This window comes from Zingiber officinale, chromosome 2B (assembly GCF_018446385.1).
Source record: "Zingiber officinale cultivar Zhangliang chromosome 2B, Zo_v1.1, whole genome shotgun sequence".
NCBI classification, from domain to species: domain Eukaryota; kingdom Viridiplantae; phylum Streptophyta; class Magnoliopsida; order Zingiberales; family Zingiberaceae; genus Zingiber; species Zingiber officinale.
This window is the reverse complement of record NC_055989.1, coordinates 15,188,097-15,202,408: the sequence shown is the minus strand read 5'-3', so window position 1 is coordinate 15,202,408 and position 14,312 is coordinate 15,188,097. Positions and strand designations below refer to the sequence as shown.

Genomic DNA, 14,312 nt, shown 5'->3' with positions numbered 1-14,312 from the left:
AAAGTAAGGACATTCCATTTCGACAAAAGATCATACCAAGTTCAATAGCTTTAGATCCACTATCCCGATCATAATTTTTCTACTTCTACCAAAGGAAAAGGCCCTTCCAACAGAAAAAACTCGTGATATCTCAATTTTATCAAAATTCAAACACTAGAACTTACAGTGCCAATATGGTCCTACAACCGACAGAAAATTTTAAGTAAAATCGAATCCATTAATATGGGATGTGTTCATCAATTTTTTTGGTTAATAAAAGCAACGTATTTACTCGAGGATCTATCCGTACTGTTGGGAGATCCACCTAAATTTTACGGCATTCTCGAAGCCGCACGGCGCCTGCTCACTGACGCCCACCCCGTGAATCCATTATCCATGTCCGAGAGCGCACGGCGGAGTCAGCTCTCCTCTCCTTTTCGCTTTCCTCCGAGCCGCCATTCGACATGAGCACGATTCAAGCCGGTCGCTCCCCCGTCATCTTCACAACAGGAGAGTGATCTAACCGGCAGCCTTATCCACCGAGCAGCTAGGCGTGGCGGCTCCTCCTCCTCACAAGTTCATCCCCATGTAGGCCGCAGCGAATCAGCTTCCTCAGCCATTCATCATCATTGGCGAGTCTGTTTCAGGGCGAGAGGTAAAGTCAGTCCACCTTTAGCACGATCGTGGCCGCGGAGAGGGAAAGATAGCGCCGGGTTTGTCCATCTCAGCATTCTTGCACTTGCTCGCGCCGCCTCTCCTTCCGATGATCGAAAGGCCGGGAATCAGATGAGGGATGGAGGCGATATGGATGACAACGCGGCAGCGGTGGGAAATGGGGTTTTTTTTTTCTCTCCTTCCCCCGACCGTATATTCTGTCCTATTAGAGCGTTCTTTCTGTGCATCCGTCTCAGTGTGCTTTGCAGTAACTGCTGCTCGCCTAGGTCACGAGATCTTGGAAAGCTGCCTTTTTTATTCGTTTCTCTTCCTTTCCCCCCTTCTATCTGGTTCTGCTTTCGCCGAAAGATAATTCTATCTGGTTTTGCTTTTCGTTTTGTTGAAAGATTACAGATTGTGAAGAATTATCTTGCTTCCGATTCTTATATTGTCGTACCAATTCGTTTCAGGCCTGCTTGATGCTCCTAGCGTGAAAACTTGGGTAGGTTATGCCAAAGATTGATTTTGGGGATCATATCTGAAGACCTACATAAACACCAGATCTGGGGGTTTCTAAGTGCTTTCGTATTTATTGATTTGTTGCTGTTGTTTTCAGTTGTGCTGAGCTCTGAAAGTTCACATTTGAGAATGCTGTAGAGAAAGCAGGTATTTGTTCTTGATTGACTCTGTAATGGGGTGTTTCTATTCGAGAGGCTGTCTTGGGCAAGTGCCTCACTCCCCGACAACATCTTATAGCAAGGGAAATAGAATAAAGGGTGTGGAAACTGGTGATACTTCTTCAGATAGTGATGCAGAAAGTGAAGATCAATTGAACCAACTGAGCATAACTAGAGATTCTGATGTGGGCATCAATCGTCTCTCGAGGGTTTCATCACAATTTCTCCCCCCTGAAGGGTCAAGGAAAGTTAGAGTTCCTGGAGGTAACTTTGAGTTGCGATACTCTTACCTATCTCAGAGAGGATACTATCCGGAGGCATTGGATAAGGCCAATCAGGACAGTTTTTGCATTCACACTCCATTTGGTACAAATCTGGATGATCATTTCTTTGGCGTGTTTGATGGGCATGGAGAAAATGGAGCTCAGTGCTCGCAATTTGTGAAGCGGAAATTGTGTGAAAACTTGCTTCGGAGTAACAAGTTTCAGACAGATGCCTTCAAGGCTATCCATGCGGCTTTTCTTGCAACCAATTCACAGTTGCATGCAGATAGTTTGGATGATTCAATGAGCGGAACCACTGCAATTACAATTTTGGTTAGGGGTAGAACAATTTATGTTGCAAATGCAGGTGATTCTAGGGCTGTTATTGCAGAGAAGAGAGGGAAGGATATTGTAGCTGTGGATCTCTCATTAGATCAGACTCCATTTAGGAATGATGAACTTGAGAGAGTCAAGAATTGTGGAGCCAGGGTGCTGACGTTGGATCAGATAGAGGGCCTAAAAAACCCAGATGTGCAGTGTTGGGGTACTGAAGAAGGCGATGATGGTGATCCCCCGCGGCTGTGGGTTCAAAATGCAATGTATCCTGGAACAGCATTCACACGAAGTATTGGAGATTCTGTTGCAGAATCTATTGGTGTTGTTGCAGCCCCAGAGATATTTGTCATGGAGCTTACTCCACTCCATCCCTTCTTTGTGATTGCTAGCGATGGTGTCTTTGAGTTCCTTTCCAGTCAAACTGTAGTTGATATGGTGAGTAATTCTTTCTGAGCCTTAGTTACTTGCAGATTCCAACTTGCATTTGTGAATTTGTTATCATCAAGAATGGTAACGTCTAAATGTTATCTTTGTTAGTGAGAATCAAAAGTTAGTTGTATGGTTATGAAAGTTTAAATTAAATTTCTAAATTGATCCACTGCGTCATCAGGCCTCAACTTTAGTTATTTAATGAGTAAGTTGAAACTTTCTAAAACTCAAGCCCATGTGTTGTTCAATGACAATCATTTTACTCTACCAGCAGCGTGGTCCACAATAGCCAAGGTCTTCTGATTTTATTGCTTGCATATTATGGAAATGTAATTGATTATTAAGAAGTAAGACCATTCAGTAACATGTCTGATAATTTCCTGTACAAAGAACCTTTGATCATTCAGGTTGTGGCATTATTCTAATAGCAATACTCACTGTAGTTTTCTCCTTTGTACATACCCTTAAATATTTTTGCTCATGTTTCATCAATTTCTTACAGTCTCTTTCCTTTATTGTGAATGTGATTAAATTTTCAGGTTGCCAAGTTTAAGGATCCTCGTGATGCATGTGCAGCAATTGTTGCTGAATCTTATCGACTTTGGCTACAGTTTGAAACTCGTACAGATGACATTACTATCATTGTTGTTCATATAAGTGGGATTCCTAATGTATGAGGATGTCTTTCATTAGTCATTTGTGAACTAATGCTCGTTGGACAATTTGTATTTTAATTTGAATGTCTGCTTTCATCTCTATTTTTTTCAGGCAATGTCACCTAAAACTGGAGCTGATATGCCTCTGAATCCTTCAGAACATGTTCAAGATATAGGTTCTGAATCCCCACTCACTTTAAATTGGAACGCCAGGACTCATCGTGCAAAACAGGATCCGTCACGCACACGATTAAAAGCTATTGAGAGTTATCTTGAGAATGGATATGCTTGGGCCCCTCCCTCTCCATCAAATAGAAAAACGTGGGAAGAAGAGGTAACATCTATATGCTTGCCATAAAAATAGATATCACTTCATTGTAAGGTGAAACTTGCTTAATAGTTGGGTTGTCAATACTTCTATTCAGGCGCATATTGAGCAGGCATTGCATGATCACTTTCTCTTTCGAAAGCTTACAGATTCACAAAGACATGTTTTGCTTGACTGCATGAGAAGAGTTGATGTGAAGCCAGGAGATGTTGTCGTGCAACAGGTAGTCTTTCTATCTCAGTGAAAAATAACTGAAACTTTTGAATTGAACTTTTGGAAGAAAAATTATAGTTTTCAGATAACTTAATGATGTGTCTTCATTAATACAGGGTGGGGAAGGTGATTGCTTCTATGTTGTTGGAACTGGAGAGTTTGAAGTTGTAGCAATTCAGGTGCTTGTTCAAGTTTATGAATCTATGATGTCATGATAAGTACTTTCTTTTCTTTATAATTTGGACATTTTTTTAGTTTCTCTCTCTTTTGTTCAGAATTTATCCATTTCTATAACACACTAGGCATAGTCCAAGTTTCTCTTATGAATATCAAGGGTGAATCAAAAAAATGAAATCTAGAAACTAAGGGCATTGATGAGAGTTCTCAATTAACCGAGCAATGGAAGAAATACGTAATAAAGTGAGCATGGGAGAGGAGATCTTAAATGACTATCGAACTATCAAAATTGAAACATAATATGTTGGAATTCAAAGAGAAATACATGCAGTTGTAAAACTGGATGTAGAGTCAAAAGTACAATGTTCAAATTATAAGTTCCATACCTGAACTCTTACTACAGCCTTTTTCTTCTCCTTCTGCAATTGGAAAAATCCTTTCCTCTGTTTCACCTTACCGTAGGAAGTTCCTTAATTCATTGTTCTTTTATCATGACTAAGCTGCAAAATGTCATCACCAGGGCAGGATTAGTAAACAAAACAGACCTTATCATAGTTGTACATTGAGGATGGGATTACTTCTAACCTCACACTCCCTCACAGACTGCAACGAAATGAAATCAGATGGATCTCCTCGACTTATTATTTATTCATTTCTAAACCTTGCAGAATAAATTTGACATGACATGTCCATCAATCTTATGTCATGAAATACCCATGGTCTCTTCTATTTACTCAAGTCTTATCAGTCTTAGTGGGAAATTTTAAGTTAGCATGTATCTTAGCCAAAAAGAGAGACTAAATTTCAGATGTATCCTCATGGATCTCTATTTCTTGGTGAGGTCATCCATGAACTGGAACCTTCCTTTAACTAGAAGGAAATACACTTGGTGCAATCGTGTATCTGTCTAGACTCGATGAAATCTCATTTGTCCGGTGACAAATTTATTCATTTTGAGAACTTTTAGCCAGGGGCATCTTCCTGGTCATAAGTGGCGATACCCATTGTCCTACCTGCCATCTAAATAGGCTGCACCTAGTATCTAAAGCAACATTCTATTGCACCAGCTAGTTAAAGAGTGGGAGAAGACTCATGTGTTAACCCACCCAAACAAGAGAAAATGCATTTTTACTACAAGAACTTCACTCATTAGAAAGCATTGAAGAATCTACAATATCACTTCAATAAAATTAGTAGTGAACGACCTCCTTCAAGCCCTAGACAATCATTGGACTGCCAAAAGAATCTATTAGCTATACAACAACAACCAAGTCTTTATCCCACTAAATGGGGTCGATTATATGGACTTGATCCCCTACTATATTTTTATTTATATTTAAATGAATTTTATCTTATATTATCGTTGCTAACTAAATGTATATATTTTTCATGATTTTATATCGCTTAATTGGGACATTTATTGGACACCTAAGTACATGTCCATATTATCTTAAATGTATCTCTTGAAGGTTTTCCTCAATAAGCGTAATTCCGATTTTCTTTTTATTATTCGCATTTCTTATCTTGTCCATTCTCGTATGTCCACACATTCACATTAACATCTTCATCTTTTCAAGTCTCATCTTTTACTTTTGTGCTCGCTTTAAAGCCTAACATTCAACTCTATATGACATAGCAAGTCTAATTATCGTTTTGTAAAACTTTCCTTTAAACTTTGGAGGTATCTTACAATCACAAAAAACACTTGACGTCCTCTATTTCAATCATCCTATCTTATATAAAGCATCTCTATCAACCCCTCCATTTTTTTTGCACTCATCTCCTAGCTTAACAATCCTAGATATTTATGTATGAATCCATCAATCTATTGGCTATAAAGATTGCAAAAATAAAGTGGATCAAGCTGGGTGACAGACCCATTGTTCTTCCATACCAAAGCAAATGGACTAAAAATGAAAACCTTCAATGCCTCCTTCCTTAGCAAGGATTAATGATGCTTTCATGGATCATTTCATTTACATAATGGCTACATTCATTCAAATGGTAGAGATCAATTAGATTTTTTTTTTTTCTAAAAAGATGTCTCACTTAGAGGATCCATTATCTCATGTAAAGATTTAATCAGCAGTCTTCCACTTTGGAATTTGGAAAAAAACAATGTCTACAGTTTCAGATGGTTTTCTATCAAAAAATCTGGTGGTGATTTGATTTCACAATTGCTCCCTTTGATTGCAAAAATGAACTACCTACCCAAATAGCAGAGTTTCCTATCCTGAAAAAGAATTACAATTTAAACCTCTATTTGATTCATTTTGTAGTAAGATCACCTTAAAGTTTCGACAAACAAAATGAAACCTTATTTACTTAGATTGTTGAAAGATTCCAATCAACATTCATCAAGCGCATGTGGATTGGCAAGGCTTTCAAAATATCTCTCATGGTACTACACCTATGCAAAGAAAATTCACCTCCATGCTTTGCTTAATAGCAGACTTTGTCATGGCTATACATATCTTTTCTTGGATGCAGTCTTAGTATCTTTGTGAATGTTGGACTATGGGACAAGATTGTGTTTGCAAATCCTCTCGCTCTTCAAATTAGTAAATCAGTTGCACATCAGCAAATAGGTGGGATAATGGCACACTAGTTAAAAAGGACTTTTCAGACACCAGCTATATACTTCTACCTTTTCATGTTCTTGTTTTTGTTAGTTGGCACCAGCTATCCAACTTATGCTAACTAATCTTGGAGGTGACCAACCCGACCCTACGGAAGTTTTCCACCGGCCACCAAGGTAAATCGAGAAGCACTTGCGGCGCATAAGCCAAGCATTCTTAGGTCAACTGCCCATTAAGGGAAATTCATTAGCTAATTCGCCAAAGCTAGGACTTGATCCTTAAATGCCTGGGAAACTAAGAAAGTGCTCTGCCGCTACACCATTGTCCTGGGGGCTACCTTTTCATGTTCTTATTTCCACTGTTCATTGCATCCCTTAGATTTGTTGTCAACATTAAGTATTTATTCATTGTTGCAGAGATAGAGGGATTGACATTTCTAATGTTAAGTGTTGCTCTTTTACTCTGTCATTATAAAAAGAACCAATATGATGCTTAAAATCTTTGATATGGCTACTAGGTTACAAATAAACTACGCCAAGAGCATGTGTAATTACACTTGATAAGAAGGATTGATGATGCAACAAAATATCATCCATTTTGTTTGTTTAGTTAAGTCTTCCACAAAATCTGGGTCTATCACTTTCATCATCATCTCAAAAAAGAATAGGGCAAACGACAGACTTGCCTTTTAAAGTGATACACTCCCCCCTTGCAGACTGCATTTTGTTGATCAAGTGTTCCCTCATCCATTCTTCTTTATTTCATGTGTTCAAACTTACAACTTGGTCATCAATGCTATAACTGGTTACAGATGCACCCATTACTAAGCCTTGGTTGTGGCAATTCAATTCTCACCTTCTTGCACAGGTTCTTTGTCTCTTTGATAAAGTGATTACATATTACTTGGATCATAATAGCAAGAAAATGTGATTGGATGTGGCTGAAAAATTACAATATTTTGAAGGATTAAAACATTTTTTTTGCTTCCCATTGTTAACTACTCCACTGTAAACACCATCCTGTACATATCTATTAGTTATCCTAATGGGTAGGCTTCGGGCCTTCCTTCATAAAAACATTCATAGTGCCCTATATTTATTACCAAGGAGAAGTGCAAAAGGAACCTGACTATAACGATAGGTAAACTCTAATTTTTGTTTTTCTGAATTTCTAGATTGTAGGGTTCTCATGATCAGCTAACATTATTCTTGCAGTATTAATGTGGCATATTTACTTAAAATTGTATGCAATGAATATTTAGAAGTTATTTTTCTTGTGATTTTAATATTGAAATTAGGGTAGGCTCTAATCAGATATTGTAAGCAGGAAGAAGAAGGGAAAGAAGTCACCAAAGTTCTACATCGATATACAGCAGAGAAACTGTCATCCTTTGGAGAACTAGCTCTAATGTACGTTGCAGCTATAGTTTAATGTATCCTTCTAAAATCATTTCCACTCCCATCTGGATGATAAAATAGTATCAACATCCTCTAGGGATATTACTGAAATTCTCACATAAATGCATTTTTCACAACATACTCCCAATATCTAGTTATTAGGCAATCATGTTATTCAATTGTCCATAAGAAAGAAACATGAAACATTTTGCTTTTTCGAGATGTAGATTCACACTAGTATATGATCAATAACTGTCATAAGCCCCCATGAGACTTATGTAGCCTTTCACCAACTAGTGCAATTACAATAAAATTCTTATTCATAAACTTGAGCAAGATTATATGACTAGGATTTTGAAGAAGATTACAACCTTTAATAAATAAAACAGCCTGCTGAATTACTTAAAGAAGATAAAACTTTTATCCATCATTACAGAAGGAAAGCACATGGTTGGAACTATAAAAAAATATGTATATGGTTGGCAATTATTTTATTTTTTTTTTCTTGTTGGAGGTGCACGTGTTTTGCTATTAATATGATGTAATGAGAGCATGAAACAAATCCAATATTTTGTTATGTTATCCACCATTAAATAAAGGTCTTCTGTGTTGTCTTCTATGGAGTCGTAAATGAACTAAAGGTTCATGAGAAAGTTTAGTATTTGGCTTGGTAAGAACTTGTTTAAGTTAGTTCAATATGCACAAGGTGAGCTAAATGAATATCCTTGAACAACTCATTAAATAAAGTCAACTAAATGAACAAGCTTGAATAATTTATTAAATAAATGAACAAGCTTGGACACATATATACATATATGTTCAGCATGTCGATGATTGTGAAGAGATATTGTAAAATGATAAAATGTTCATAAGAAATGTCCACAAACAAAGCCTATGTACCATTTTTATCAACAAAGCTCAAATTAAGCTTATAAATATACTTGTAAATAAATAAAGAAACTCTCAAAAGAAACAAACAAGCTTGCAATATAATGCTCGTTAAACTACTAAACTGGCTTTCTTGTTGTAAGATCATTCGACTAGAATTTACCATAAATTGACTAACCTTAGATATGTCAACTATCTAGTTGATTGAGGCATGAATAAAAACATTTTGTTCACTTCCTTTCACTCTTTCTCTACTTAGTTTGCCTTCTTCCATCTGCTATCAACACTACGCCTCAATGTTCCTCGTTTTGTTGTTCCTCGTACCATCCTTCCCCGATCTCTAGTAGACCCTGAGCCATTAAGCCGACCAACTTGGCGTTCCAAGTCATGCTCCAATATCATCTCAATGCTTCTTATCTTGCAGTCTCTTGGATACCTCATGCACTCTCCTCCAAACTTCATCTGAACTCGAAGTCATTGAGCGTGTTGTCTCGGCCATACCAAATCATCATCAACACTTGACCTCGTTGGATCATGAGCTTTGCAAGCTCTACGTGTGTCTTACCAAGTTCGTGCACAACTTAACACACATGTGAAGTACAAATGCAAGACTAATTTAAAATCTTTGCATAAATATCCAAACCAAAGGTTGATATTGGCAACATAGGACAGGATTGCACTAGCATAACCTAAATAATACTAATTTCATTCTTCCACAGAAAATTATGTCAATCAAATAAAAATTATATCCCCTGCAAACAACCTCTTTCAAAAAGCAGGTAAGACTGCTTACAATGGATCCTTCCCGAGACCCTGCATAGCGGGAGCTTCGTGCACCGGACTGTCCTTTTTAAATAAAAATTATATTCATCATACAATGCAAAACACAAAATATACAATCAATGTTTATCAATCGTGATGCATTTATTTAAAATATAGATTGCTTATCACTTGCAAAACATGTGTTTAGAATAACACTTACAAGTTATGAGCTACCGAATAGGACACACTTTGGTTTTAAATCAATTTGGTTCCCTCTAAATTGGTCCCAATGGAAATTATGATATATTTTTTACACCACATATGGCTATATGTGGTCACACTTTTTAATCTGCATGAGCAACCACTGGAATCCAGTTCCAATCTGCCTAGCTGCTGCATTGGTGACTGAATTGACTACTTGTTAAAATCTTGACAGTAAGCACTGCTAAATTTTAGATTGTGGCCTCACATGATCATATTTTCCATGTCTCATTGCATTGTTAATTTCTAGAATTTTGCTATATTATGCTAATTGGTGCTTGCTTGGAAGTTGGACATGGTGTCATATTCATTTGTCTGGGGACTATGCACAATTATGCAACTCATCTTAATAAATTTTTATTGAATTTCACCTGGAAAATTTTCATTTTTGGAATAATTTTGTATTCAAGAATTGTGTGGATAATCAAGACATTTTTGTTAACCAAGACTGCTTCTCATTGTCATTCATCATATTAGCTGGATATGTCTTTGATACTTCATGTGCTAACCATCAAAATATATTTAATTAGGATATAACCCAATTTTGTGCTTAACTGTTCTCTCATAGGTACAACAAGCCACTTCAGGCATCAGTTCATGCAGTTACTGCTGGAACTCTTTGGTGCTTGAAGAGGGAAGACTTCCGAGGAATTCTTATGTCAGAGTTCTCCAATTTGTCATCGCTAAAGTTGCTCCGATCGGTTGACCTATTCTCCAAATTGACAATCTTACAACTAAGCCACATTGCGGAGGCTCTTATCGAAGTTTCTTTCTCAGATGGACAACAAATAGTGGACAAGGTCCATAGTTTTTGATCTAAAGTGCATCTATTTTTTCTCTTGTTGTGAGTTAAATTCTTTGGGGAATGAGCCTGCATCAATTATGTCTTAATCATGGCTATACGAATCTGTAAGCAGATGATAGATGGTTTAACTTGTACACCAAGCTGAAGGACACAAAACGCTTATTCAATCTCCTTTTTCTTTTTCTCTCATCCATCTATTCCCCAAGATCTGATTTGCTCCCGCACCTTTAGTATATTTTTTGTTTACTCATCGTCTCAATACAATTATATATCTTGCAGAATCAACATCTCTCTTCACTGTATCTAATCCAAAAAGGTAAGGTGAGGCTGACATACAGACCAGAGCTGTTGAGTCCAAACGCATGCAGTCTTCTTTCCACTCTTTTTGATCAGGGTTGTCACTTTCAAGAAAATGGTGAACATGTAGTTGAGATCTCGGAGGGAAGCCATTTTGGACAGTGGACTCTTCTTGATGAGCATATTAATTCTCTCACTGCAGTTTCAGTTGGTAAGGTGGTCTGTTCAGTTTTTACAAAGGAAAACTTCGATTTGATAGTTGCTCCTTTGACAAAAACTCAAAACAATCATCGCAAGTACGTATTTAACAAAATAAAAATTTTGAAATTCTTTTACCTGGTTATACGAATTGTGTTATGGCTTCTAGGTCGAAGGATTTCCAAGATTCTATGAAAGAAGTCGAACCAAATTCTGCTTCTGGTGCACACAATATTCAGTTCTCTGATTTGGTAAGCCATCAATAAATAAATCTTGGAAGGAAATTGTAGACAAAATGGAAAGTTTGAATGTTGAAGTTGATAACGGCATGTTATATAGGAATGGAAGATGAGCATATACTCCACTGACTGTTGTGAGATTGGCCTCGTCATTTTAAATTCATCTGGTAGGCATCTTTTTTGCAAAAAAAAAAAGAAGTAATTATTGTAGATATTCCTTTTCTGTTGATCACCAATTTGTGTCAAAACAAAGTGGATTTAACTATGGTAATTCTATGTTTGAGCTCCTATCAGATACTATGCGAAGCTTAAAAATGTTCTCTACGAGGAAGATCAAAGATCTTGGGAAGGAAGAATGTGTCTTGAAAGAGAGAGAACTACTGAAGAGTTTGAGCTTATTGACATTTGTGCCAAAGGTTTTATGTACATGTGCTGATGACTCACATGTTGGGATACTGCTCGATTGCTGTCTCGCGTGCCCGTTAGCTTCTGTAATTAACACACCCTTGGATGAACAATCAGCACAATATTTTGCAGCTTCAGTTATTGTCGCACTAGAAGAATTACACATGGTTAGACACTTCTTTCCTAGTAGAAAGTATTTTTATCAATTAAAAGGATCCTCCTTTTGTTTTTGCCTATTAAATATTTTATCTTAAAGTTAGAATAAATAGAATATTAATAATATCCGATATTGAAGATCAGAAGTCTATCCTCTATAGAGGTGTTTCGCCGGACGTTCTAATGCTCGATCAATCAGGGCGTTTGCAGGTAGTTTTTTTTTTCTCTATGATGAATAAGTCGCTCAATGTATGACATTTAACACTATTCCATTTGTCCTTAGCTTGTAGATTTCAGATTTTCAAAGAAGTTAGATGGAGAAAGAACTTTCACTATATGTGGCAATGCAGACTACTTAGCGCCAGAGGTTATCTTGGGAAAAGGACACAAGTTCGCCGCCGACTGGTAAGATACTCTTAATGTCTCAGCGTTTCACGATTCTGGCCTCAATTTTGTGATGCACTCAGGTGGGCTTTGGGAGTACTGATCTATTACATGCTTCAAGCTGAAATGCCATTTGGCTCATGGAGAGAAAGTGAACTCGAGACATTCGCAAAGATCGCCAAGGGTCAACTTACTTTACCTCAATCTTTCAGCATAGAAGTAGTTGACCTTATCACTAAGGTTTCCCTCTTTTTCAACTTGTTTTTTTATCCAAGTTGTTTTTTAGCCATATTTTGTACTTTAATAAGAACTTTTCATCAGCTACTTGAAGTTGACGAAGCTGCACGATTAGGAAGTGATGGTCCAACCTCTATCAAGAGCCATTCTTGGTTTAATGACATCGACTGGAAATTAATCGCAGATGGCACTTTCCCAGTGCCAGATGAAGTTATTACTCGTGCCAATTCGTACATCGAAACCCATGCAGAGGCTGCTACATTTCCTGTGTCCTCCCCTCATGATCTAGCTGATCTCAATACTCCAGAGTGGCTGGAGGGTTGGTGAAGCTTTCGCAACAGGTCTCATCCAATTCTTCGACTCGTAGCCGGATTTCCTGGACCATTTTTCAAATGATCCATCGGCTGCAGATGATCATGCTCCTCGTCCGTATCTTCCTGCAGCTAACATTTCAAATCTCAATCTCCGCTTCAGAGTCATGTTCCAGGTAACCCAAACTTACCAAGGATTTAGATTCATTCGTAGAGCGATACATAATGGAGGTGTACTAGTTTTTAGCTGTTAATAAGACTGCAAGCAGATGGGTTATGATGATTTGTGAATCCTGTTATATACATATATATATAGTTTTGAAATGTATAATCTCCAAACAAAAATCTTCTTCTATGGCATTCAGTATTAAATACGAACTCATGTATAAGATTACGAAACCGAATTATACGTTGTAATGTAGCTTTGTCGTGTGATATATTATCTTTTTAACTAAAAGCGCAAGTCTTTTGTTGAGTATTGTTACATTTGTACAAGACAGGCAGACAGGCAGCACATATACAAATGTGTGTGCAAACAAATCTTCCAATCTTTAAATGCTCGAAAGCACTGTGTTTGACTTGTTTAAAGATCTTGTCCTTCTCCGGAATGCATTGATTGAAGCTTTGTAACTATCTTCTTCTGTTTTTTTATTTCCTTCTTACAAATGAAAAAAGTAAGATGGGTTAAAAAAGAGAAAATTACATTTTCAATCATGTAACTTGTATCTTTTTTTAATTTTAGTCCTATTATGAGTTAATTTATGTTCTTAGTCCTGTAACTTGTAATATTTTTCAATTTCAATCTTTTTTCTTCTAAAATTGAAATTTTTCAACGAAAAATATCTAGTTTGTAGTTGAAATATAAAAAGCACATAGGTCATAACAAATTAAAATCTTCAAATTCAATTTACAACTCATCATTTTCTGTTGAAAAATTTCAATTTTAGAGGAAAAAAGACTGAAATTGAAAAATATTATAAGTTACAGGACTAAAAATATAAATTGACTCATAACAAGACTAAAATTGAAAAAAGTGTAAGTTACAGGATTAAAAACATAATTTTCTCGGTTAAAAAATTTCCAAGCAATACTTTCACTACATTCCTTTGAACCAATGAAGAAAGTAAATAAACATTTTAATAATCTTTTTCAAGATTTAAAATTTCGATCCGTGCCGAGACTTCGATCCTGGATCGGAATAATACGATTTTGGTACCGTATCGTGCCGTGTCGATATAATTTCGATATTTTTTAAATATAAAATATATTAATTAAAAATTAAAATATTTAACATAAATATTTAAAAATAAATATGAAAATAGATAAATAAATAAATAATTTATTATAAATTTTAAATTAAAATAAATGGAATATAAAATTAATTAGATAATTTTATTAGGGTTTAATAAAGTCTCTTTAGATTATCTCTATCATAACTATAAGTCGATTAAAAAAATTAACCTAAAATTAATTTTAAAAAATCTGAAATCTGATACCACTCGCGAACCCGCACGACTTCGGTGTTGTCGCAGGATTGCACGACCAACCATGCCCACAAGGATTGCATAACTCCTTCGATGTGACCACGTTGATCATACAACCCCTCTGTAATGATCACAAAATCACACGATGTCTCCACGACGACAACGAAAGAATTATACAATCTCTCCGCTACTGTTGC

At 36.5% G+C, this 14,312-nt stretch overlaps 1 protein-coding gene across 6 annotated transcripts; it reads left to right on the top strand.

Annotated features, from left to right (window-relative positions):
• Window positions 1–298: 298 nt before the first annotated feature.
• LOC122045377 (protein phosphatase 2C and cyclic nucleotide-binding/kinase domain-containing protein-like) lies at window positions 299–13,088 on the top strand. Of its 6 annotated transcripts, none has more exons than XM_042605573.1 (17): window positions 299–920; window positions 1,104–1,135; window positions 1,250–2,344; window positions 2,878–3,009; window positions 3,107–3,328; window positions 3,420–3,545; window positions 3,652–3,714; window positions 7,618–7,700; window positions 10,168–10,399; window positions 10,684–10,997; window positions 11,069–11,150; window positions 11,239–11,305; window positions 11,433–11,710; window positions 11,844–11,909; window positions 11,983–12,104; window positions 12,167–12,323; window positions 12,405–13,088. In XM_042605573.1, the coding sequence occupies exons 3-17, from the start codon at window positions 1,325–1,327 to the stop codon at window positions 12,645–12,647; spliced, it is 3,207 nt and encodes a 1,068-aa protein (XP_042461507.1). In that variant the 5' UTR covers window positions 299–920; window positions 1,104–1,135; window positions 1,250–1,324; the 3' UTR covers window positions 12,648–13,088. The 6 variants fall into 6 exon arrangements, with proteins under 6 accessions (XP_042461507.1, XP_042461511.1, XP_042461508.1 ...); XM_042605574.1 differs by having other exon boundaries at window positions 300–804; XM_042605576.1 differs by having other exon boundaries at window positions 300–816.
• The last annotated feature ends 1,224 nt before the right edge of the window (window positions 13,089–14,312 follow it).

Excerpts from the sequence above, each read along its gene's own strand:
- LOC122045377 (XM_042605573.1), top strand. The coding sequence starts at position 1,325 with ATGGGGTGTTTCTATTCGAGAGGCTGTCTTGGGCAAGTGCCTCACTCC. Across the intron at positions 11,711-11,843 it reads CACTAGAAGAATTACACATG|AAGTCTATCCTCTATAGAGG; the intron begins GTTAGACACTTC and ends ATTGAAGATCAG. Across the intron at positions 12,324-12,404 it reads TAGTTGACCTTATCACTAAG|CTACTTGAAGTTGACGAAGC; the intron begins GTTTCCCTCTTT and ends ACTTTTCATCAG.